General features: G+C 40.9%; 1 protein-coding gene across 2 annotated transcripts in view; it reads left to right on the top strand.

The window, feature by feature from the left end:
- The window catches only part of abca12 (ATP-binding cassette, sub-family A (ABC1), member 12), a 60,047-nt gene extending 33,272 nt beyond the window's left edge, over positions 1-26,775 (top strand). Inside the window, exons 44-72 of one of the 2 annotated variants that reach the window (XM_017039964.2) lie at positions 99-168; positions 254-388; positions 589-747; positions 974-1,157; positions 1,444-1,662; positions 2,458-2,652; positions 3,507-3,666; positions 3,895-4,134; positions 4,257-4,389; positions 4,549-4,795; positions 6,733-6,822; positions 7,828-7,915; positions 8,030-8,157; positions 8,775-8,862; positions 9,203-9,311; positions 11,095-11,149; positions 13,027-13,204; positions 13,679-13,794; positions 16,517-16,679; positions 16,884-17,137; positions 17,607-17,811; positions 18,041-18,150; positions 19,357-19,507; positions 21,770-21,904; positions 23,755-23,858; positions 24,023-24,115; positions 24,354-24,459; positions 25,243-25,380; positions 25,814-26,775. In XM_017039964.2, coding sequence (XP_016895453.1) covers positions 99-168; positions 254-388; positions 589-747; positions 974-1,157; positions 1,444-1,662; positions 2,458-2,652; positions 3,507-3,666; positions 3,895-4,134; positions 4,257-4,389; positions 4,549-4,795; positions 6,733-6,822; positions 7,828-7,915; positions 8,030-8,157; positions 8,775-8,862; positions 9,203-9,311; positions 11,095-11,149; positions 13,027-13,204; positions 13,679-13,794; positions 16,517-16,679; positions 16,884-17,137; positions 17,607-17,811; positions 18,041-18,150; positions 19,357-19,507; positions 21,770-21,904; positions 23,755-23,858; positions 24,023-24,115; positions 24,354-24,459; positions 25,243-25,380; positions 25,814-25,912 — 4,152 coding nt within the window. In that variant the 3' untranslated portion in view covers positions 25,913-26,775. Of the gene's footprint in view, positions 1-98; positions 169-253; positions 389-588; positions 748-973; positions 1,158-1,443; positions 1,663-2,457; positions 2,655-3,506; positions 3,667-3,894; positions 4,135-4,256; positions 4,390-4,548; positions 4,796-6,732; positions 6,823-7,827; positions 7,916-8,029; positions 8,158-8,774; positions 8,863-9,202; positions 9,312-11,094; positions 11,150-13,026; positions 13,205-13,678; positions 13,795-16,516; positions 16,680-16,883; positions 17,138-17,606; positions 17,812-18,040; positions 18,151-19,356; positions 19,508-21,769; positions 21,905-23,754; positions 23,859-24,022; positions 24,116-24,353; positions 24,460-25,242; positions 25,381-25,813 lie in introns of both variants that reach the window. The other variant, XM_025063658.1, reaches the window with a different exon arrangement.
- Positions 26,776-26,795: the final 20 nt, after the last annotated feature.

Below are 26,795 nucleotides of genomic sequence, written 5' to 3'. Positions count from 1 at the left end.
ATGTCAAGTGTAAATTTGAGTACAATTTCCACAAAGAAGATGTTTTTTTCATCTACCACTTTTCTTTATTTCTCTAATTTTTCTCTTCTTTTTTCCAGAGCTTGTTTTCTCCCACCTGCTTCAGCTATGCCAGTCAATATGTTTCCCGATACGAGTCCCAAGGAGAAGGTAAGTGCAGGCAGGGCTTTGACTGCCATCAAACAAACAGGAGGAGTAACCAGAAATACATGTGAATATCTTCTATGTGCATCAGGAATTCACTGGAGCAACTCCTATACATCACCCATTGCTGGTGACACATGCTCCTTTGGTTGGCTGTGCTGGCTGATACTCATCGACTCCATACTCTACTTCATCATCGGTGCTTACGTACGCATGGTCTTCCCAGGTAAACCTGAAGCACTTCTATTCAAAATCATCATCATTCTTTAGATGTTTTTTCCGCCAAACAATTTTAAACCAGGGATCCAGCTAAACAAGTCGGCTGAACACTTTGTGTTGGGTTATATATATAAACTTATATATGTCCTTTCCTCTGCTCAACATGTGAAAAAAAGAGATTGAACACATTTTTTTCTCTTGTGTTAGGAAAGTATGGCATTCCATATCCATGGTACTTCCCCTTCAAATCCTCCTTCTGGGCTGACCTGTGCTGCATTAAGCCAAAGACTAAAAAAAGCAAAGGACTCTTCTTCACCAACATCCTGCAGAAAAACCAGCCCGTGTTCTCCAATGACAAGGAAAAAGGTAGACATGCCATTGCAGGAAAAGTGACATGGCAATATTGCCATGTCGCCTGTGGTGTTGTATTTGGTGGGAGAACAAAATGTCTTACATTTCACGGTGTGTCATCATTGTTTGTTTTTTTTTCTAAACCCAAGTCCTTGTTTATATTGTTTCTTTGCTCTTCTTTTAATACCTGTCCTCTCTTGGTTTGATTTACAAACTGCCTGTGTCTCCCTGTCTTTCTCAGGCCAAAACACACTTTCATTCCAGGCCAGTGAAGAATTCACAGAGCTCCCAGTGGGTGTTGTTGTTCGTGGTCTGAGCAAGATCTACGGTGACAGAGCAGCCGTTCAAGATCTCAACATTTCCTTCCGCGAGGGCCATGTCACGTCACTGCTCGGCCACAACGGAGCTGGCAAAACCACCACCATGTACGTGTGGCATGATATTTCCCACTTTTTGACACAGTTTCATCACATCTTTGAACACTGTGATTAAGTGATTCCCGTTCATGGACGGTGTAGGAACTTTGTTTATGTCAAGGTTCTGCTGCTAAAAGCAAGATCACTTGTTTTTCATTTTTGCAGTTTGAAACAATCCAGTAGCTGAATCATAGCATAACATATCACAATGGAAATAATTTGTTTAAATTTGATAAAAGTTGGTTTTTTTTATGGCACCTGTACAATTAACGCTGCTCCCTGTGAATATGTTAAGGTCTCTCCTGACCGGCCTTTACGCCCCGTCGTCCGGCTCGATTGATGTTTATGGCAGAGACATGCAGAACAACATCGATGACATCCGCAAAGAAATGGGTGTCTGCATGCAGTACGACGTCCTCTTCGACCACATGACTGCCAAAGAGCACCTGCTGCTGTACGGCCAGATCAAGGCCCCACAGTGGTCACAAGGAGTGCTGCGTGAACAAGTCCGAGCGTGAGCCATCCGTGTTCTCATGCAGTAGTATAAGCTCAGTTTTATCCCTGGGAGTTTAGGATGATATCAGGAGTATGATGTCGTGGTGCCATCCTATCTGTCGCTGCTGATTTGCACCCTGACATCAAATAAATGGTTTTCCTAAGGCCAATAGATGTCATGTTCCTCCAATAAAAACAAAATATAGCTTAAGGCCGTTTAAGTTTAACAGTGAACATTAGTCAGTCCTCAAACTCAGCAAGCGAAGGATTTACCCAAGGGAAATCTAAAAATTGTAATCTTCAGACATGGTCAGCACCAGATTTTACCCCCTGTACTTGCTATAATTTATAAGGACAGTATCCCACGGCTTTGGTGCCAAAATTATTCCTCATGTTAAAAATGGGTAATTATTCACTTTAGTCTCTCAAGAGCTGTGTAATAATTCAAGCCCACTATTTCCCACCAGAAAATTACTTTTATCTCTTTTTGCTCCTTTGCATCGTACTGGATACATTTATGGAAGCAAAAAAAAAAAAATCATTTTTCATTCTGAAGCATCATTAAGCTGCAGACTGAAAACCTCGGTTGCGTCATGAGTCTATTTCTGGATTCTGATTTTCTCATGACAAAAGTAGCACCAATAAGGCTAAACCTGAAGACAAAAACCTCAACCTCTCTCTGGTTCCCTTGTTTCTGTCTTACTGATGAAATCACTCAGCTGTAGTTTTGAATCCTGCTCAAATGAAAAGAAAAGAACACTGTTGTGTTAACGTGAGTTTGTGTCTCACACACCTTCATTGATTTCCCTCTCAGGATCCTGGAGGAGACAGGCATGTATGCTCACAGACACAAGCGGGTGGGCACCCTGTCGGGTGGTATGAAGCGCAAACTGTCAATCTCCATCGCCTTCATCGGAGGCTCTCGCTTGGTAGTTCTAGATGAACCCACCACAGGTGTTGATCCTTGCTCCAGGCGCAGCATCTGGGACATTGTTATCCAGCATAAGAATTTATGGAAGCAAACTCTCTTTCTCTCTCTCTCTCTCTGTCTCTCCCTCTCACACACAGACACACACACGAACAGATGCAGACCTCCCTCTCACACACAGACACACACACAAGAACAGATGCAGACACACACACTGGTTTTGTGCAGACACTTCTTTTAGGCCTCTGTATTTGATCTCCTTCTTTTATTGACTTTAATCCCTAATCACAAACAGATATTAAACAATAACAATAAGCACAGTTCACTTCTTATTCCACACTTAGATGGAGTCTCAAAAAATACGGTTCTGCCTCATTAGTTCCAAGGAGTCAGGGGAGATCGCTGTGAGACACACACACACACACACAGACATAATAAAAACACTTAAAGATATTAATTCAAGTTCACCGAACCCTTAGCTCTGTTACCAATACTCTTACAGATTGTGGGGGGGAAAAAAATCAAAACTCTCTTTTTATTTCATCATTAGTCCCTAAAGGCTCAGTGCTTGGCCCACTTTTATTCTCCCTGTATCTTCTCCTCTTATACTTAACAAATCTAACTTACTCTAAGTCTTGGTTGCTGTATGTATTTGTTTGCACTTGTTTTTTCTGGTTGATAGATTTAATATTAAACAGCCAGGATTTCCTGCTCTGATGCCGTGCTGCCATCAAAGAGTACCTTCTGATGTCTCACAACGAAATACTGATAGCTTTGATCTTCTTCTAATTGATTCATATAATTTTTCAATATCAAATTGCATCTTGAACATCCGAGACTTAATTTTTAGGGATTTTTTTTCGATGTTCTGTTCTGAACAATGTAAAATATCACAAATTCTCAAATGGCAGACGTGTGTCCATCTTTGTCTTCTCAGACCGCACCATCATCATGTCCACCCACCATCTGGATGAGGCTGAGGTGCTGAGCGACTGCATTGCCTTCCTGGAGAAAGGAGGATTGAAAAGCTGCGGATCTCCTGTCTACCTGAAAGACAAGCTGGGTCAGGGCTACAAACTCACTCTCACCAAGAAGGTGTGTGTGCTAACAGGAAACTTTGTCCTATTGATGGGCCTTTGATCAGCAAAACTGAAATATTTGAAAAAAAATTCAAGAAGGTGTGTGTGCTAACAGGAAACCTGATATGAAAACTGAAATATTTGAAAAAAATTAAATGTAACTTAGTAATTAGTGAGGGAAGCTTTTTGCCAGATCCACTTCATTTTAAAAAGACTCAACAATCATCTTGGTTTTTTTCTCTAGCCACAGATGAAGAACTCTGAGTCTAAAAAAGTTGACAGTTCCGACATCAAGGAGTTCATTCAGGCCCATGTACCTGAAGCGCGGCTGAAGGAGGCCCAAGGAGGCGACTTGGTCTACTCACTGCCCCCTTTCAACTCATCCAACGCCTCCTCCTACCGCTCCCTCCTGACTGCGCTGGACTCTAACCTGGACGGCCTGCAGCTCGGAGGCTACGGCATCAGTGACACAACCCTGGAGGAGGTATCTTCACATGAGAAGTCTCAGAGTGTCACAAGAAGAAAAAAATATCAAAGGAAGAAATATGATGCTATATGCTGTTTGTCTAAGCTGTGTGACGGTGACATTGTGTTCTTTCATCGTAGGTCTTCCTTCAACTGACTCGAGAACACCTCGACGACGAGAATACTCCTCTGTCCATCTCAGAAACCATTTCTGACACGGGATCTTTGGATAGTTTTTCCTCAGACCAGAGTGATGGTTACGGGGACAACATCAGTGAGTTCAACTTCCTTTCTTTATTTTGTTTGTATTTCTATTTTTGTAACTGCTGATCTGGTAAGGTATGATGAAGAATCATGTTGTCAAAAATAAATGGATTAGTAATAAATGGCTGAAACTGTTTTGTTTTTTCCTTCTTGTCTCTCTGTATTTCAGAGCTCCACAGTTCATCTTCATTGTCCGGCATTGCCCTGCTCTGGCAGCAGGTGGTGGCCATACTCATCAAGAGGTTCCACCACAGTCGCAGAGACTGGAAAGGCCTCATCTCACAGGTCTTGCTTCCGGTCGTGTTTGTGGTGTTTGCTATGGGCCTGGGCTCTATCAAGAATGACCTGTGGCACTATCCAGAGATGGAGCTGAGCCCGGCACTTTACAACATTGGACCAAGTTACTCATTCTTCAGGTTGGTTCTGATGAAAGGAGAAGACATTTTATTTATCTTAGTCTACTTTCTCTAGTTTTCATTCCTCGAGGTTACAGCAATGTGTGAAAACTCTTGGGTAGAATAAAATTTACAAGTTATACATTTAGGTGCAGCAGTCAGTCACTGAGCACTGGTACGAGGAGGATTTAGCTGTTCAATCTTTGTACACTTCAAACTACAGCTAACAGCAAGTTTTAAATTTTTTTTTTTGTCGTGGTCAAACAATTTTTGTTTGTCTAGTTTGTCACATCCCATGCTCAAATAATTAAATCCAATTCTGCTAACCCAAAGTAAAGTAACACAGCATTAGCGCCACTCACTGGATCTGTTTTTCCCTGAATAAATAAAAAATATCTTAGTATAGATGAGAACCAGGCAATATTTTTTTTCGGTCCACATTTCTTTAGTGATTTTATGTTTTTATTTTTCGGAATATTTGTGCATTCGGTCTGTGAGAAAGTAGCTGTGGTTAGAACTTGTTCTGGAAACTTTCACAAATAAGCTCCCAAGTTCTTGTAGTTTTAATGGATAAACATGGGAAATAAAGTAAAGGTCACAGTCGGAAGTTGGGCTTGAGCAATATCTTTTACATAACTGACCTTATTTGCAGTAAAGTTTGGAAGATGAGAATTTGTTGTGTCGTTTTCTGACATTCAAGCACTGCTTAGCCTGAGGGGGAGTTTTTATGTTTTTATGATTTTTTTTCCAAGTTAAGGATAAACACAAAATTGTGAAAGTTTTGATAATTTAAAAATGTTTGTAAAACATCTGCACACACGGCCCTGGTCCAGTTCAAGCATCAAGCTGGAAAAAAAAAAACAGTTCTTTGAGTTGCTTACTAGACACACTAGCTTCACTTTACTGCCCCCTGGTGCATGCTCAACACAAAACAGCCCTGCTAATCATGGAAGTCAAACCTGCAATCAGCTGATCACTAGCCCATCCTTCAGTATTAGAATGCTAATGAATGAAAGTGTGGGTGAAACAAAAAACTAGACCCTGTTGTTGTAAAAGTGAAGCTGAATTATGTCACAAACAAAAAGTATTTCACTGATTTACCACTACTAAATTATATGGTGGCCTGAAAAGGGCAGAAAAAGGGCAGACACTGAATACAACACTCCTGTCTGTGTTCTTGTCAGGATTGCTGTTGCTTATTGGCCTGTTAGATTTTTGCATTGTTTGTGTGAGGAGAGGCAAGAATTTCTCATTTATTACAGAATAAATTCGAAGCAGTACTTTGGTGAAGGGCAGGCAGTCCTTGATGTCAGCGAGACGTGAATGAGACTCTAACGATAAGTTAGGTTTGAGATTAAAGTCGGAGAGATTGAGGAGGAGGAGGAAAGGAGACGTCTTCCTTCCTGGAGCTGCTTGTTTGATCAAGGGAATATGTTCCAAGAAAAAAAAGTTTTTTTTTACTAAGTTTGCAATCCATTTAAAAAAAACTGTACCAAAGCCACATTTAAGTTCTTTTTGCAATACAGATCAGTTTGAAAAAAAATCTGTTTTGTTATTAAAATGAATAACATAAAATAAAAAAAACCAACAATCATAATCCCTTCGAAACAAATATCAGTTTTCAAAAGAAAATGCATTGTCTGAAATGTAAATGTGCGACCACACTCCCTTTGTCTGCCTGTTTTTCTTACAGAACGTGTGCTGTAGTAAAAAACTGACAGCATCCCCACGGTCATGTTATTGGCAGTGTTGTGAGACAGTAAATTGAGTCTCCGGGAGTGAAAACCCTCATAAATTCTAACCTTGAAATCTAGAAGTCTTTATGAAAGCTGAACAGAAAGACTTTAATAAGCGGAACAGGACTGATCTTTGTCAGCTAGTGCTACAGTATATTGTTGCTTTTATGCCTTGGGAAAAAAAAAAAATCTTTTCAACTTTACTGTTCTCTGCTTCCACAGCAACAAAAATCCCTCCTCCAGCCGTCTGGCGGACACCATGATGTCATTCCCTGGGATTGATAACGCGTGCTTGGACAAGCCTGATGAGTTGTACGTAATCACTTCTCCTGGTTCTTTTTCCTGAAGTGTGTTTTTCTCATACACTATGTGTCTGCACTCAGTTTCCCTGGATTCTAACCTTTCCCACACATTCATTGTTTTCATTTTTCATGCATTGTCATTCTTTTCATGCCTCCTCCTTCACCTCGTTTCATTTTACTAGTCTGCCCCCCTATATTTTCTGCCCCCCCCCCCTCCGCCTCCCTCGCTGTCTCTGCCTTATCTCATGTCATTTCTCTCTGTTTTCCTGCTCCATGCATGTGGCTCTGTCTGCCTGCAGCAGGTCGACGCTACAGCGTCATTGGTATTCCATAAACAGCCTGTGTTTGTAGGGCAGATTTTCCCCTTACAGGCACTCAAATCAATGTTGGCACTCAAGCCTACCCTCTGAGGTATTTTAAAATTCTCTGCCAGAACAGAAATGGTGTGGCGCAAAAGAGTGCACATGCCTTTGCCCGTGATGCTCCTATAATCACATCACACCAGAACTTGAAAAGAGACTGGAATATTGGAAAATACTCTTTGTTCCCTATGGCAGGTTCTTCAAGAGGTCGTTGTTATTGATCCATTTATACATCAAGTACCTGAAGTGTGTTCGTATGCAAAGATGTGCGTGGCTTCAAATTGCTTAATTTTGTACAAATACTGTGGAATCGCTTTAAACTGTAAGTCTCAAAAAAATTATGGAAATGCCTCAAAACATCAAAAAAATGCATAAAAGGACTGCTTCTTCACAACACAAGTTAATTTACATTAAAAGTAGAAATCTGAGACTTATTCATGTGGTATTGTATTAGAAGTTCTGAAATATAACACTGCATCTTAATTCTGTAGTTTGTGTGGGCGTCGTCTTGGTGCTGTGTTCTACACCAGAAGTTTTCTTGAAATTGTTTGAACTGACACCGAACATTTAAATAATAATAAAAAAAAAATCCTTATATAGAGTATTTTGTTATGATGCTGGTGTTTATTTATCACCAATGTTTCTCTTTAAAGGCTCTGCGCAGAAACCAGGGCTGGATGGACTTCCAATGGGAACAGCTCCAAAGGCTTTAGCATCTGTCAGTGCACCTCTGAGGAGCAGGTGAGACGGGAACCAGGGACAAGCTGTGTGGATACATGTCTTCATGGACATTTGAATTCATTTAGATAATTTGACGTATCATGGGTGTTTCTACATATTGTTTTTCTGCTGCAGGTCTGTGGCAAAGACAACTACAAACCCCCACATCAGACGATTCCTTCATCGCAGGTTGTTTTTAACCTGAGTGGCGTCAATGTTGAGAAGTACCTGGTGTCCACAGCCAATGACTTCATCAGGAACAGGTGACTGTACCTTTTATTTAGCCAACAGAATTCTGGGAAAGTTGGTAAACGTTCTAAAACAAGGCAATAAAAACTCTACCTCAGAGGTATTGAAGTGTTTTAAATGAGGCACGAATATAAAAGATATACCAAAATAGATAATATGTTAAATGCAAATAACACCATTCAGGACGGTGGTTATTTTAGTTAATACACTACTACACCTACAATAAACAAAGAACATTAAAATGATAAAACCAGTCCCTTTATGCCAGTGTGAAACACACAAAATATTGAAATTGTATTTCCTTACTGAGTTTGAAAACTCCAGGCCCCATGGAGGGGCCTGACCCTCCCTTTGAGAACCACTGATCTAAGTTTTTTTTTTTTTTAAACTTTTCTAGCTTGTTATTATGGAAAAGGAGGAATTCTTGCAATTTGCTTTGTTCTTCGTACTTTTAATTTGGGGTCAGACGGGTTTGCCCCCAAGGGCATTTCATCTGCGTGCAAATTTGATTTGATCAAAAGACAAATGATTAAAAGCCCAAAGTGTCACATCTAATTTATCACCAACATTCCACAGTCTTTGTTTAGATCAATATGTGTCCAATTTGTTTGTCCTTTTTTTTTTTTTTTAGGTATGGAGGCTTTGAGTTTGGCATGCAGCTTCCTCCTGACTTACAAATGGACCTGCTACCAGTGCCCAAAAACAGAACTCTGTCTAAGGTAACATTCTCTCCTGTGACTCTGCTGCTTGTCTCATTATCACTTTAATAGCTTCACTGATGAGCTGTTAAAAGTTAAATATTGCGTTCTGACCAAAGTTTTTCGTCTCCGCCAGAGATTATTGGGGATGGAGCTGTGCAGTTACACAGACTAGTGTCATCATTACCATGCTTTACTTCAGTAATTGTACATTCTGTTTTGCCCTTAAAATTTTCTTCACATGATCACAGCCACATTTTGTAGCGACACGGTGGAAGCTGCAATAACTAAATATATAATAATTATAATAATAAAATAAATAATACATTTCTTTAATGTGCTTGTGCTCTCTGTGGTCTAGGTGTGGTTTAACCCTGAGGGCCACCACACCATGCCAGCTTACATGAACACCCTCAACAACCTGATCCTTCGCTCCAACCTTCCAGATAACAAGGACCCACGGGAATATGGTGAGTTCACGTCTGCACATGAATAAAATGTACAGGAACAAAACAAAACCTTCGAAGATAATTTGACACAAATTGTTTGATGTCTGCCACCGTCTAGTGGCCTTGACAGGAATTACGCTTGTTTAGTTGTAATGCATGAAACAAAGTGATTGACATCAGTCTTTGACAAAGTAGTTGGTCCGTAGTTTGCCCAGGTCTGATTCAGTTGGTACTGCAGAACAAACCAACTCTGATGGTCACAGCTACATGAGCTTGGAAGAGTTTAGGAAAATATCGTTACTAAACACATTCTGCTGGCTTAGCTTGCACACGTATTTTATCTTGGATTGCAATTATATGAAGTAAAGCACATTTTCTGGAAAAGGGTTTTGTGGTAGTACTTAAAATATAACTATAGTTTTCATTCATTTGTAAGTGTGTTATCGTTACTAAACACATTCTGCTGGCTTAAAATATAACTGTACTTTTCATTCATTTGTAAGTGTTTTAAAGAAGAAGAGTATATTTGTTATTCCAGCTCGCTCTGATGTAAGATGAGTTAAAAGTTTCAGAATTTCATGGCAAAGAGGATTCACACCAGCGTTAACCGGCTGCTGCAGCAGCTGCTCTACTGCGCCACACCGTGCATTTTCTATACTAAGTATAAAGAAGAGCCATAAACCATGTGTTTACTCGCACTTCATGTCAGTGGAGTAAAACCAGGGGCTGCTGTGTATCCTTACACCCTCATCACTCTGTGAATACTGATGAAGACTCCTCTTTGGGGAGTTGTGCAGAAGAGAACGAGGCTGGCCCACGTTTCCAGTGCTGTTTCAGCTCTGAAAATCACTCTGACCATCTGCCTGTGGGCAGGACTACACGCAGACCTAAAAACACACACACACACAGTGCATGCTCAGAGCCACATGCAAAACAAATTCAATTCCCAAATGATGATTAAATGCTTTAGGGCAGAGCCTTATCGTTTCCATGTATCCAGCAAACACTGCGCCATGTTAAAAGGGTATCAGTAGTAGTGATTTTGGGGAGATTATTTTTCAAGATGAACCGTCCCATGTCAAATAACAAACCCCATCGCCCACATCGTGGTCTGTGTTATCAGCTCTGGGTCGTGATGCTGCAGACGTCTGCATCACACGGTTTTGATGCTGATGTCACAGGAATGACAGTCAGTCTGCCTTACACTCTACTGAAAATATTCAGTAACTCCAGAGTGGTTACAATTTAAAAGGTATGAATATAGACAGTTATACTTACTTTAAACAAAAATAACAGTTTTTCACCTGGCATAAAAGTTCAGAAAGAATTCTCACAGGTAATTACTTTTTCAGTAAAAAAATAAATGTGCGCCAGGTTTGTTTTTTCAAAAGAGGGAAAGTTTTCAGTTTCTTTTTCAACCGATTAAACTGTAAATAATAATGTTGTATTTGGACTGCTGATTGGGGGGGGAGTATCCATCGCACTGCCTCCCTAATGCACTGAGTCTGCAGCTGCGTGATGCTTTTGTGCTGTACCAGCAGAGATGAAAGTGTGTTCGCTGAGAGGCTGTGGTGGTGGGCTTGGTGTCTGTGAGCATCCAGTAGACCCTGGGAAAATGATAAAGAAAATTCAATTTCCTTTGTGTGCACTGGCAAATTAAATCATCTCACACTATATTTCTCACTGTCTGTGTCCCAGCCAAAGGGAATATAATTGCTCATTTGACTTCTTTGCCGAAAACAGACTAAGCTGATTTTTCCCCTATTATGTTCTGATGTTCTGTTGTTTTTTTCCTCTCTTACAGCCATTTCAGTTTCCAGTCATCCTTACTTTGGTCGGGCTGATGATGAAGAAGTAATGTAAGGAACAGACTTAATTTTTTTTAGGTACTAATAAACAGCATTAGGACTTCCACTCTTGCAGAACAGAGAGTTGCTATCATTACAATCAGAAAATTATTCAAGTATTTTTGAAACCCCACAGCACATAGTTTACCATGGTGAACCACCAAATATAAATGTCCCAACATGTATATGTAATAAAATTATCTTCTAGTTTTAATTTACTCACAATGTCAATATCCAGCGTGACACCTGGGCCTGTTTTGTTGAACACAACACTGATTTACTCAAAGGAATTGAAGAAAGACACAGTGAAGATCCTTCATGGCACTTATGCCATGTCACAATGGTTGGGAATCGTCTACGGAAATAAAGTTGGGGTATTTACAGAGACAGGGAAAGCACAGGACATCAGTATTCATCTATATTTGATTTTCTCAATGGATTTTCTTTGAGCTGAGAACCTTAATATAATGAGTGTTTATCCTGAAGATGGATTGATGGATACCCTGTTTCAAAGAATGGGTTTGTTTGAAATACTTTGCGACCGGCTGTACATTTCCTCCTGCAGAATAAGTGCTGGTCTACGGTCGTATAAATCCACATATGCATCAGACTAAATAAATTACTCCAGAAGTAGCTGTGGCTTCGGGAAGCTCCTCCTTCTCCAGAGTCTTGTTAGTACTGATAATCTCACTGGTGCATTATGCCGTCCACTGGTCTTTACTTTCTCCACACCCTCTTCATTTATTTTTTTCTAACTTCACATTTTTCCTGCAGCTTTTAGCCTGCTAATGTACAGCTGCAGCTGCAAGGGTGCAATTACCCCTGCACCCTGTGTGACTCTGCATCCTCTCTGGCTGTATTGATCTGGCCTGAGCTGTGTTAAAGATCCAGCAGGCTTATTACTTTAAATGTCTTGATTTTTCACAGCCAGTGTCCGTGGGGGAAAAAAAATGTGAGACTGTTGTTGCCATACTGATAACAAGTCTGCTCAGTAGTGTCAGTTGCCATACTGATAACAAGTCTGCTCATAGTGTCAGCTGCTGCTGCTGCTGCTGCTGATGATGACGATGACTCTCCAGTCAGCCCTAAAATGACCACCATGTGTCTATCTGTCTGGTCTTCCACCCCTGTTCAGTTGGTTCATTTTTTTGTTCATGTTTTTGTTCACCCTTATCCCTCTGTTTTGTTTTTTTTTTCTAAATTTAATCTGTGGTTTGTGCTCAGGTTAAAAGAGATAACATTATGGTAAAAGCACAACAGAAGCATGTCAGGCAGAATAAAAGAGAGTGAAACCGAGAGGCAAACAGGTAGCAACATTAAGAGACTTAAAATGAACACAGCTGGGTTTAACTGAGGGATCAAAGCCTGAGCTTGTTGTCTGTGGTGTAGCGCTGAGGAAGAGGCTCAGCACTGACAGACTAAACAGTCGCTGCAGCGTGAAGTTGTTGTCAACGTGAAGCCATTTGTTTTGGTGCCTTTTATCTTGTTAGAGGTGAGATACAAGCAGTTCTTCAGAGAGAGTCATGGGTTATTAATAGAATACAGTTTATTATTGTTAATAATTGAAATGATTCCGGTCCCCCCGCAGGCGATGATATGAATCGTAGGAGGACTATAAAATGGGTCATTGTTCACTGAAAAAAAAGCACAAAAAAAAGATTCCAGGTTTCCTTATTCGGTGTGAATCAGCACACCAAAGAGTATCGATTGTTGCCCTTCGTTATCGGAGGATGTCCACCTATACCACTGTAGTCTTTCCTACAGTCGGTGCAGAAAAAAGGGCTTACAGCAAAAGAAGCACAACGCTGTGTCTTATCTGAGTTAATGAAGATAAATGAAAATGCTCCTAATCACAGAGGCCCTGATAATGATGTACTGTCTTCCCACAGCGTACAGGGAATGCTTCAGATCCTCGTTGCGATGTGTGTGATGATCGGCTACTCAATAACCACAGCCAGTTTCGCCATCTATGAAGTCAACGAGCACCAGAGCGGAGCCAAGATGCTCCAACACATCGCTGGCGTCAGCGAGCCGGTCTACTGGATTGTCAACTTCTTCTACGACATGGTAACTTCATCCAACCGTTGGATAATATATAGGAATTAGAAATAAGACGCACTCTTCTTTTTCTGCCTTTATAGCCATTTGCTGTCACCTAGTGGAGGAGTTTATAGCCATTTGCTGCCACCTAGTGGAGGAGAACTTAATTGTTCTCCCTGTCACTGTTGCCTATGACCGATTGAAAATAATTAGCAGTGTTCTCCCTGTCACTGTTGCCTATGACTATGAATAAATAACATTAATCTTCTAATCACATCTAATCAAGAATATGGTGGTGTTAAAAGAAGTTTGTTGTTGTGTTAATTTTGACAGCCGTTCTGATTGAGACATGAAATGTGAGACTCAAGTTTAGTCATTAAATCATTTGTTTAATTTACAGTCAACACATTAGAGTCATTCTTTGAATAGACATTGAGGGGCGCAGATGGTTTCACAAAGGGCTTTCTTTTGTGGTTAAACATTACGTTTCATCTTCTACAGGTCATCTATCTGATCCCGGTCACTTTGACGATCTGTGTGATCGCTGCCTTCCAACTGTCAGCCTTCACCGAACGCCAGAATTTCGGAGCCGTCGCCCTCCTGCTGGTGCTCTTTGGGTCAGTAAATTAAGGACGTTGGAATTTTTGTTTAATTCACACTGAACTGGCTGTTTATTTTCACTGCCTTTAAGCTTGCGACATGTGTGTCATGAAACATTCAACCAACGTGGTCCACTGAAAACATCGCCCCCTGCTGTTTGTTACTGCATTGATTCGCATTTTTAATGATGTTGAAGTGTTTCCATGCATTTGTGGTACACACAGCCTTACTGTGTGGTAAAACCAAGGTCGATTGTTTTTTTTGTATCATCATCATTCTTCACCGGCCCTAAGATGGAAAAAGTGGTGAGAACTTTTGCCTTTACAGCGAGCCCTTGAAGGAGAAGCTGTTCTCATCTGTTAAAGTAAACTGTGTGTGTGTGTGTGTGTGTGTGTGTGTGTGTGTGTGTGTGTAGGTAGAAAATGCAGATCAGGTAAAGCAGATACTTAATGGACCGTAGTGAGTGTAAGTGTGAACGGTTGTTTGTCTCTATATGTGGCCCTGTAATGGACTGGTGGACTGTCATGGGTGTACCACTCCCCCACCCCCTCGCCTGTTAACTGCTGGGATTGCGACCCTGAATAGTATTATGCAGTAGAAGATGAATAAATATCCTCACGTCTCTCTCCTTCTCCCTTCTTTCCTCTTTGTGCTGACTGCAGAGAGCACTAAACAGCACAAACAAATGATGATAATCATCAGTTTTGTGTCTGATTCTGAAGCAGTGCTGTATTTTATTTTACACAGTAAGTGTGTATTTTTTGGTCTTTTTCACTGTGTCTGTAATCAAAGAAAACAGGCACCGCGTCAGTTTTTTTATTCTGTGCAACAATAACACTGTCGGGGGATGAATGCGTTTTCTCTTCATATCTTTCCTAAGTGAAAAGAGATTGGTGGGAAGTTGATCTGAGGTGAACAAAGTAAATCATATTTTAAAAACATTCTTTCATTGCAGTCAGTGTCCAGGTGACCGAGGCACATTGTATGAAAAACGTATAGTACACATGGAGGTTTTTGCAATGGTGTTACCTTTGCTAACACATTGTATGAAAAACGTATAGTACACTCCATGTGTGGTTTTTGCTATGGTGTTACCTTTGCTAAAATTAGGTTAAATGCAATGGGCACATACTATGTGTGTGTGTGTGTGTGTGTAAGGTAACTCACAACTCTAATTCCAATTCTTATCAAATGTATAGTTAGCATAAAGTACATTTTTACATTTAAGTCAACATAGTGATTTGGAAGAATTTTCCACTGGATCCATCCTGGGATTTGGGACACGGTGGTATTATTCCGGAACTATCTCCACATCAGGATGGGATCCTACAGTTTAAATTAATTATGTCTATTAGCCATCTGACCTTAGCAGATCTACTAGTTTTGTCTTAGACCATTATAGATATAGATTTATATATAAAAAATGTTTATAAATGTTTTTCAAAAAGTATGTGACATGAACATTCACAGAACTCTCTGGCCTTGACTGAAAGTGGTACTTTGGGTTTTGCCATATTGGATTTACAGCAGGGGGACATGAGGGAGCTGCTGTTTGTCTTGCAAAGACAGATGGTCGTGGGACTGAAAGATTGCGAGAAAAATCGCTGCCAACATATTTATCCGATTCAAGCCAAATACTGTACATTGGGGGAGGACTGAGGGAGGATGAGGAGGGGGTGAATAAGGAGCGGGACTGGTAGCAGTTATGGTTCAACTTGTGTCGTGAGAAAGAGATAAAATTTCACACCGAGGCTGAGATATACTGTCGATTTCAGAAAGATCTATGGTCTATGATGTGTCATGATTCCAGCATCTGGAACAATGGCTTGATTTACATACGTTCCCAGCTGCGGCAGAGGTTCAGGCTCCAGTGTTTACTGTCACTGTCGTGGACTTTGTCCTGAGCCGTTAGACATTATGGGGCCAAGTCATCACTCTGCTCCTCATTTATCAGACAGATGTCTCTCTCCCAAGCAATGAGTAATCACAGCACTCCATCTGTCAGCACGCACCCACCTGGCCTCCTCTACAGCCTTCTTGATTCTGCTTCTTGTCATGGCTTGGCACTCACAGTCTGCCTACTAAGCACTTTTTTTTGGGGGGTGAGTGGGGGGTAGGATGGGGAAGGGTGGAGGGGGGGCAGTGCTGTCGGAGGGGTAGAGTGGTGTGGGCACAGCACACAGACACTTTATCTTTGTCTGGCTCTGTGTGTTTCTGTCTGTCTCTTTCTAATCCAACCTCACTTTCTCAATCTCTTTCTTGCCTTTTCTCCAGCCCTGTGTCTCACTGACCCCGACACCCCCAATCAAATGAACAAGCAAATTATGTGAGGGAAAAAGGACAGAAAGGGAAAAAATAAGGAAAAGCAGTGTCCTTCCAGCAGGGGAAAAAAGAAGAGCAGTAATTTATCTTCTCCTTTGGCGTCATGACTGAATGTTTACCCTCCTCATAGTGCGGTGTTTTTCTTCTCCTCTTTTTCTTACTATTGTTCAGAGTCTATTTTTATCACACAGCTGCTGTGTTTAGACTTCTAAAAGCCTAAAGCACTTTGGGTAAAAAAAATACACAAGGCGATGCATTAATGCGGCACTGGTAAAAATCCTCCTACTTCCACTTTGTGTGTGTTATACATCCGAAACCAATAGCGGGTCTATTTCTGGTTGTACAGTACTGTAATCTGTGGTGTTATTTTTATTTGATGCCATGTAACAATCAAGTATCCTCTTCCTCTCTTCTCAGGTTTGCCACTTTCCCCTGGATGTATCTGTTATCGGGCGTCTTCCGAAATGCCGAGGTGGCCTTCATCACCTACGTGTGCATCAACCTCTTCATCAGCATCAACACGATCATGTCCACAACCATCCTCCACTTTCTGAGCCAGATTTCAGTGCAAAGCCCTGAGGTCAGCATCAGAAGTCCTTGTAATGTTTTTGAAGGAGCAGATGAACCTCTGAGATGTTAAAAAGGCAGTGTTCAGTGTTTTTTTCTATAGCCCCTGATCATTTTGGGTTTGATACATGATATTTCCAGTGAGAGGAAACTGTGGGTTACAGTATCTGTTCTAATTTCTGCCTGTTCTGTTCTGTCCTTTCCTGTCCTTTCGCAGCTCGTCAAGGAGACGTTCGAGAGACTCTGCCATGCCTTCCTCATTTTCCCGCAGTTTAGCTTCGGCAATGGCCTGCTGCACCTGGCCCGGACCAACATCGAGGTCCAGATGCTCAGTGGCTACGGTGTCGATGCCTATCAAAACCCATTCTCTGGAGATGGTCTTGGCTGGATGTTCCTCGCCTCCTTCATCGAAGGCGTGGTCTTGTTCACCCTCCGCCTCCTCCTTAACAAGTACCTCATTCAAAAAGTCAGGTAAAGACGCCCAAACTAGTGATGTTACTACAGATGTGGCGCAGCCTCAGGCCTCGTGATCACGTGATTGGGACCACATGTGCAAAATTCACTTTGTTTAAATCTAGTATTTTAATAGGCAAATCCTGCAGCCTAGAAATGTGCCTTGTTTTTAATGGATTTTTATTTTCATCCATCTGTCATGGCATTTAAAACTTTTCTTTTCAACTTTCAGTTGTTCACGGCCTAATAGCTTGGCAGTTTAAATATGCTAATGAGAGCTTGAATATGCAGCGGAGACACTGAGTTATTAAAGCAGAGGATTGGAAATTTAAATTGTACTAAAATAAACAAAACACATATTCATGTTCAGTCTTGGGAGCCTCTGCCATACTTGAACTTTTCTGGGCATATTTTAGTAAAAAAATTGTGGTTTTTCCTTTTTCACTGCTTGTCACCTTGACCTCTGTTATTAAACCTTTTTTTCCAGGCGTTTGATTTGTGCCAGAAAGAATGTGCCACACGTTGCCAGCGAGGACATGGATGAAGACGTGGCAGCTGAGCACGTGCGGGTCTCCAGTGGAGCAGCCAGTTCAGACATACTGCAAGTCCACGAGCTAACGAAGGTCTATCAACACCTTAAGAAGAAGGTCCATGCTGTGAAGAAGCTCTCTGTGGGCATCCCTGCAGGAGAGGTGAGTTTGAGGAGCAGTAGTCTGGACTGAGAGAGATGTAGCAGCCTGACAGAAGAGAAGGCTTCGTATGAATTCATCTGCTCCTCTTTTAGCTGTTGGGTCATCAATATTATGTAGTTGTTGATGTAGATGTTTCATAAAAACCATGACTTTAATATTGATGATTATTTATGTCACCGTGTTATACCTGTAGCTTAAAGCGTTACTAAGACGTCATTGATGATTACAGTGCTTTGGGCTGCTGGGTGTGAACGGAGCAGGAAAAACAACAACCTTCAAGATGCTGACTGGTGACATCAGCCCCACTGACGGTACTGCTCAGATCAGAGAATGGGACGGGTGAGATGACCTTGGTTTCTATTTAATCGTTCACGTGACATGCATGTGTAACATGAGAATCTGTCTTGGAGTTTGGAGGTTAAACTTCAACTTGTAAACTGGAGAAAAAAAAATAGAGATCCATTACCATTCATGGTCGCCTAATTAAATAAAGACATTAAGTCTGAAGCATTTTGTTTTTTTTCTAAAGTAAACACCAAATATTAATGTTGGACAAAAATGTGATCTTTATTTCATTTTATTTGAGTGTCCGACCACAGAGAAGTCTGTCCAGCAAAACTCTGACCCCCTGACAAATACAGTTGACCCCCGCCCGAAACATTACACACATGATTTTACTGATGCCATGGTTGTAGTAGAGAAAGTTACCAGACAAAATTGAGAGGCAAAAAAACCAGGAGAAATCCTTTTGCTAAATTGTAATCTGTGCAGGTGTCCAATCTGAGCTGCCTCATGAATTTGAACTCAGTTACATTTGCGCAACATAAATTTCAACAAAGGAGGAATGTTAATGTTTTGAATCTGACAGAATTTTTACATAGTGGTTGGGAATTCACTGAGTCACAGCTGGAACCTGTCTCTGTTATTTGAAGCTCTCCCATAAACGCAGCGGTCGTCGTTGCTACGATTAAAAACCTAAGAAGTCATATCCAAAAAAAATAAGAATATACAACATATTAAATAAGCATTTTTTATTTGCATTTTTCCCCCTTTTTGCTTATTGCTGTTATGAGATGAAACTGGTCCTGTTTTGTAGTGTGACTTATTTTAGCCCACTACACACATCATTCACTATTAGATGGATGTAAGGAGGCAAACCTCTGCCCCACCCTCTCACTCTTCTCCTACAGCCTGTGAGTAAAACTCTGCAGAAGTAGACCCTGAATCAAATAAGGGATGGAGCCCCCCCCCCACCTTTCACTGTACATGACCTCACATGGAAATCACTGATAGAAAACCAGCTGTAATAATTATGACGCTACATATTTCTGTTTTACATCCAAGCTGCTCCCTGGGTCACTGAGAAACATTTACTGCAAAAAAGTCTTAATAATTCTCTTTGGTGAAGATGTACTGCATAGAGAATATTTCCACATTTCCAGACATGTTATGTGCTCTAAACATGTCCATCTGTCCAACTCCAAAGTATGATAAACCACATTTAAGACAACCTCTTCTGCCTTTCTGCTCTCTTTCCCCCCACAGGCAAATGGTGGACATCATGGAGTGTAGAAACAAAGGAGTCAACATCGGCTACTGTCCCCAGGAAGATGCCTTGGACAGCATGCTCACGGGGGAGGAGCACTTGTATTTCTATGCTCGCATTCGAGGCATCTCAAAGAGGGAGATACACGGGGTGAGAAAGTGCTGCCACTCAAAGCGTCAGCCGCGGTTGACAGCAACACGCACGAAATGACACGGAATCAGATAAAAATTCAAAAGACACAGTCCCACTGCAGGACCAGCTACTGTCGGTGCCTCCATGCATATGGAATCAGCTGGTGTGAAGTGTTGACTGATGTGTGCTGAAGGCTCCACTATCTGGGGCGAGATGGAAAAGCTTTTGTTGTCAGCCGGTGCAATTCAAACTTCTGAATTACGGTCGATCCTCTGCGCTTCAGTGGAGACAAATTTACATTTAAACCATACTTTGATGATGAGGGGATCTCATTTAACGTGTCACTTTAGCCTGATTCCTCCCATTTATCTTTCTAAGAACTAATCAATCTTGTTTCGGCGCTGATTACCCAATGCGCTTGTGTGTTGTTGCTGCTCCTGTTGCTAGCGTGACAAGGCCAATTAGTACGGCAGCCAATCAGAAGATGATGGGACTTCTGATTTCTCTATTCTGAATTGTTACAAAAGAAACAACAGCCTTTGATTTGAAACTTTGCAGCAAACATGGCTGTCTTCTCTCTTTTTATACCTCGAGGTGCAGGAGCACAAACATATCGATTGTCTCTGACAGCCACAGTCATGTCGTGAACAGCATTGTGCACTCTCATTAGCAACAACACACACACAAATACACACGCACAATGAGGCGAAGAGACGAGTCCTTCTCTTTCTTATCTTTATTGTTGCCGTTGTTAAGGCTTCTCGCCTGTGGTCAGGGAAAAGACAACAATGCAGCATCGTTGTTGTTCCAAATTCACACAGATGACGTTATTTATAGAGTCTCTCTTATGTATTCTCTCACTGACGGTCCCCGAGCTGTGGGTAATAAGACAAGCCTTAATGGGGTCATTTGGTATTGACGTGGTTTTGTCAGGTTTTAACGAGCTGTTATATCAAAGGTGATAGACAACGGACCATTTCAGCTTCAAAAAACTTTGACTTATTCTCTGCTTTCCAGTACTTGGTTTAAGATAAATCTGCTGTTACAGTTTTTGGTTAAAAACGTCAGGATCAGAACAAAACAATGTCCTGATAACACAGATCAAAGCAGCTGGAATTATGTCAACGAAATGATTATTGTAAAGACAAATCCTCCCACAGAGGGAAAGCAGAGAATCACAGTGAACTAAACTGTCTACCGCACCGGCCCCGCTTCATTGATCTTGTTTCCAAACCTGGCATCTGATGGGAAAAGCAACAGCTTACGGATGACAAGTCACCTCAGGCTGCTGGAAAATGAAGTGATATTTACACACTCCCAATATTTCATGTGATTAATAGGTGAGCGCGGTGTTAAAAGGGGACTGAAATGGTTATGGGCCATTAAGGGTTTTCACATTCACTCCTTATATGGAGTTCAACGCAGAAGATAAACTGGACGACAACAAATCACGGCCATGTCACTGGCTGCTTTATGAAGTAACCGCCTCAGGACAGGGATGGAGTTTAGATAAAGGTGCCAAGGAAAGTTATTATTGTTGTACAAACAACATGAAATATTCATAGGACTGAGACAGACATACACCTCTGTGTCACTCCACTGCATAGAGGAGGCAGCAGAGGGAGCAGCAGGAGTGAACATGGCTATTAAATAGACACCAAGGCGGGTGGGTGGGTGGCAGGGTCTGTGAACACACCAGGGTCCGAAAACTTGAGTAAATTGTCCTCCAGAGAGAACAATCTGAGCTGATGGATTAAATGGATAATCAGCCCCATGTGAAGCTCTGGTGTGACTTGATTGGTCGTCGATCTCAGCCTCAACGTTTGTGAAAACGTTTGAACAGAACGTTGCTCCAAGAACTTAAAGGCTCATACTCCTGTTTGCTCACGTGGCCGTGTGTAGCAACCCTATAACCCTTACTGACACAGAGAGATGCCATTAAAATCCAATGCACGTCCACGACATTGATTATTGGTTCTTAGCCCTGGTGGAGGTTGGCTTCTCTCCAGAAAGAGACCTCTTTGTTAAGAGGAAAGGCAAACACTTTTTCCTTCACCATAACACATTTGATTTTTTTACCTTATTTTCTGGTCATGTCTGTGATCTCTGAATTCTTTCCAATGTCCATGTGTTTGATGACAGATTTTGGTGTTTTTTTTTATTTTTCAGTTTATAGTCTGTCATTCCAAAAGTGTATAACATCATCAGAGTAGCTACGATGTGTGACTTTTCTTTCCTTCCTTATGTATAATCCATGTCATCCCCATGTCTTCCTTGAAGGTGGTGAACTACCTCTTGAAACGACTGGAGCTCAACTACCACAGACACATCATTACTGACAGTTACAGCTGTGGAACCCGCAGGAAGCTTTCCACAGCGCTGTCTCTTATTGGACACCCACAAATCCTGCTCCTGGTGAGGACACACCTGCTCCTGTTACTGCTGCCATTTCTTCTTCTCATTAAAGTGTCAAAGAGGACAAGGCGTATTAAAAATAATGTTCTAGGAAGGTTTACTCTCTAAAAAGTATCAGTCAGTGTGTTCGCTCTACAGAACAAGATAGTATTGTGATGGGCCAACTTAAATGGAACTGGGGAAAAGTTCAGCGAATTCTATAATTTCTTTTTTTAAGTTTTTTTTAGTTTTACGAAGTTCAGCGAATTCTATAATTTCTTTTCTGTCGTTGAACTGTGTTACGTTTAACTTGATTCAGTTTAAAACTAAACTTTAATGGAAACTTTACAGTACAATTACCGTATTTCCAAAGTATGAGTCGCACCTTTTTTTTTAAAGTTTTTTTTTTTAGTTTTTTTAGTTTTACTCTTGATGATGACCTGTGGCCATTGGAGGGCACTGTTTACACTACAAAATAGAACGCTATAATAATAGAACTTTCATGAAGAACACAAATAAAATACGACCAAAAAGGAAGACTCAGTCGAGTAACAGACTAGCTGTAACTGATGTTACTCGCCTATGTGTACGTGGCATATGCTAACATACGCTGAGAAGTACTCCAAAATCAAACGCCGTCCTCGTCCCTGTCAAACACAGTAACACTGCAAACACAGAGGACAAGCTGTACCTCCAAAAGACAGGCTGTTCCAAACAGTCAAGCCAAACACTCAAGCTATTAGATTAATTGCATGTTGCTAAGTAACTGGCTAACAGCTGGTATGTCAGCTGAAAATGGGCCATTACTAACAGGCTACCCGGGTTTTTTCATTACTCTTATTGGAGTCACACGTAGCACGGCAAATAAATGCATTCTCCTCCTGTGCTTTATCAACTGTTACAAGAGAATGTGTTCAGTCAGGCTACGCCTGTAGCTTTCCTTAGGTAATAAATGTATATTTTTTAAGACTCTCCAATCATAGGGTAGTTTGGATTAATCTGATTATTCATGATTAACTGTGATAAATCGACATTCCTAAACCTGTACCATGACCAAACCACAACCATGTGTTTTATGCCTGTTCTTATGTGTGATTAGCAAAAAAAACCCCTATGTGTTATGTGTTTTAAGCCTGTTCTTATGTGTGATTAATCCAAATGATTTATTATTATTTCTATTATAAAATGTCAAGAAAAATATGCGAATGCTTCCAAAAACAAATGCCGGGCGTCGAGACCATATTTTAAAACGAAGCAAAAACCTTTTCCTGCAGTGTGTGTAAATGACAACGTGTGTTAGAGCACAGTGGATGACCTGAGTGCTTCATTCTGTTAAATTTTTTATTATCTGCTTAGGCAATCATTTCTATTAACTTTGACAGCTTTCGACTTCTACTCACAGAGAATGGATTCATTAAAAAAAAACCCGAAAACCTCAGAAAGATTTTTACTTCATCCTGCCTCACATTTCTATCAGAAGCTCTATTTCCATTCCCATCTTACATTGTGAAAAATCCATCCATACATAATTCCTTCTTATTCCTCCCTTTGTTTACTTTGTAATATCTCGTTTTTTTCCGTACAAGTTTCTCTCGCCTCTTGTCTTCCCTTCTCGCAGTCATCAGCCCATATTTGTTACGACAGGCGGCCTTTCTCCTGCTCTCTTATTCAGCTGTGTATTGGCTTTTCTTCTTTCATGTTCCCTCTGCCCTTGGCTTGCCCTTCTCTGTATGTGCTGCACACTATCGGCTACACTCCACTGTTTTCTGTGAACTCCTTGTCCCTTGATCTCTCTGACTTGGATTCCACCTTCTTCTCGTACTTTCGCTCACCCAACTGCCCTTTTATTCGTACCTCTCCTCTCTGCACAGGATGAGCCCAGCTCTGGCATGGACCCACGCACGAAGCGTCACCTGTGGAAGATCATCTCTGAAGAAGTGAAGGGGAAATGTGCCGTGGTTCTCACCTCTCACAGGTTAGAGAAGTGTTGTATGTGTTCATTTGGTAAAAAAAAAGAAAGAAATGTTGGCTTTACTTGTTGTGCAGATAACAATGATGTGTGTGTATTGTTTTGTGTGTGCTACTTGCTCATTTGCTTTGGTATAACCTTGTATCCCTCTCCTTGTCTCTGTCTCTCAGTATGGAGGAGTGTGAGGCACTGTGCAGCCGCCTTGCCATCATGGTGAAAGGTCAGTTCCGATGCCTTGGGTCTCTGCAGCACATTAAGAACAGGTTAGTGACCCCTGCTCATCCTCCACTCCAGTCATTATCGCTCTCGTGACCTTTGTGATCTTCTGCAGTCGGCTTCCCCCTGAACCTTTGTGCAAGCGAATTTTAAAGTGCTCTTCTTTCCCGTCCTCCAGCATCACAGCATCCTTCAGCATCACTCTGTTTTCATGCTATATATAAATAAAATGTTGTTTGTTTGTTTTTTTTATTTTGTTTTCCTTCGGAAAACTCATTTGTCCAGGTTTGGCAGCGGATTCACTGTGAAGATGTACTTGGCCGAGGCCTCCTGTGATGCAGAGGCAATCACTGGCTTCATGCAGTGCAGATTCCCCAGCACTTACCTCAAGGTGATCCTTTAGAAGACTGAAGTATACGGTGTAGTGGATTGCTGCACTACAGTTCTTGTAAAATGTTATTATTAGTCGATCTTTGTAGCTGTAGAATCAGGGGAAGCAATAACTTAGGACAATAAACTGGAATATACTTCCCAAATAATGTCGAGTTATCAGTAAATAAATGAAAAGAATGCCCCAAGTGTGGGAAATAGAGATATATTACAACTGTATTTTTTGTCTTTGGTTCTCTCTGAGATTTTATTTAATGTTTGTGAATGGAATGGAACCAAATTCGTGGCTGTTTTTTCCCTTTAAAAAAAACCCAAAACACTCAGCTCATGTAACTAATCAGCTGGTATTGTCTGCACACACTGACTTATCAATGACTGTTTTGCTTTTAAACAACAAAACAACATAATGTCCATGTTCTCTTTAAGTGGAGATTGTTGTGCAATTTTTGTGGTATTCTATTATGTAGTATCATAATTACAATATTTAATACTTAAAATTGCGTATATTGCAGCATTCACTTTATTTAAATAACTGTAATGTTTTTTGTAGCTCTCTGTGAATTTTATTTGGTGGTAAAAAATTATACAAAAAAGTAACTCTTCTGGAGCTGAACGTTGTAGACCGCAGACTGAAGGCAATAATATTTTTCATTATATTACATCATTGCTTTGCATAATGCCCTGCTGGTTGCGGTGGTTTAACATGTGTTTGCCATCAGTCGAATCGTCTTTCCACCCAGGCAGAGTTTAATCTTCATCTTCTCACTCTCTTCTCTACACGCAGGACCGACACGCCACCATGTTGGAGTACCACGTGCCGCTGGCTCCAGGAGGGGTGGCTGACATCTTCGACCAGCTGGAGTCAAACAAGGATGCTCTGCAGATCAAACACTTCTCTGTGAGCCAGACCACTCTGGATGAGGTGAGAAAAGGACATTGGACACAAACAAGTAGAGAAGAAGAACCAGTGCAAGGTTTTGTAGAGGTTGGGGGTGGGGGGGTTAGAGATGGGAGTGAAGACGGGGACAGAAGAAAGTGAAGTGAGAGTGAAAGAAACAGCAAAGAATTTTTTTTTATAGAGTCAGAGGGAGACTGTCAGGGGGTTTGCCTGAGGGGAAATAAATGGAATATTAGAATTTGGCAGAGAATACATGAGCTTTATATGCAGCCAGTGCTGGTGTTCTTCAAACGCTCTGCCTTTTGGGGGGGAAGGGGCTGAGGGAGTGGGAAGCAGCAGAGATAGGACAGAGAGAAGGGTTTTGGAGTGCAAAAAAAGAACAGCTACAAAAACATGTATGTCATTGTGGAAGAAAAACCAAAAATGGCGCCGTAACAATGTTCCTGTTTCTTCGCAGGTCTTTATCAACTTTGCCATGGGGAAGGTTGGTATGGACAGCATACCTATTGAGGACGAGCTGGTTGACTTTGACTCCATTCATTCATCAGACACTTAAAGATGACTGACATCCTGTGACTCACTTTTCCATCGACTATGGAAGAGAAACTGATATTTTCATTTTAGGAAACCATATCAAATTAGACTCGTCACGAGACGCAGCATAACCTCTATATTTGCACAGATAAGAACAAAAAAAAGAACAAAATGAAAAAAAAAAAACAACCTGAATCTTGAAGGTCAGACACCTAATTTGTTTACCCTATTTTTTTATAAAATTCTATTTATGAACAGCACTTTTATCACCAAAAAGATCTTGTCAAACCTAAAGAATAAGGCCTCAGCTCCCAGCACAGGTCATGTAAGTTGTTATGAAGTTAAAATATTTGGTTCACTAGAACAATTAATTGATAATAAAAACACATTGACTGCTCATGAGAAATTAGTCTTTTAACCATTTTACCAATAGATTGTTTTTTCTCCCCAACACCTGAACTAATTTAGAAATGAACTAATGGGAAAAATATATCTCCTCCCTTCTAAGTTCTAATTGTAGTGCAATTGTTTCACAGAATTGAAAAGCACATATCTGGTATTTTCACACTGTATATTATATATTACACAAGAGCAAAATCAAAAACAATACCATGCAGTTAACTAATTGTGATTCAAAGATGTTTTGATTATTTTGTATCCACTTAATGCAATCATGCACTTATTTTGTTATGATTCTGAGCAGCAAATGATTTTGCCTTCGTGATGAACTCCTCTCATGCCGTCCTTTTATTTTGATTTTTCTTCTTCCACACATATACACTTATAATCTGACTTTTAGAGTTAACTCTGAATACCTGCTTGTGGGCCTGTGGCCTAGGTGATACCTGTTTTTTTATAATTCCAATAAAGTTACTTTTAAATGCAGTTTCTCCTTTCTGTGTGTA

Source organism: Cynoglossus semilaevis, chromosome 16 (genome assembly GCF_000523025.1).
Source record: "Cynoglossus semilaevis isolate Cse_v1.0 chromosome 16, Cse_v1.0, whole genome shotgun sequence".
Classification (NCBI taxonomy): Eukaryota; Metazoa; Chordata; class Actinopteri; order Pleuronectiformes; family Cynoglossidae; genus Cynoglossus; species Cynoglossus semilaevis.
The sequence above is the reverse complement of the archived record's forward strand: the minus strand, read 5'-3'. Positions and strand labels throughout refer to the sequence as shown.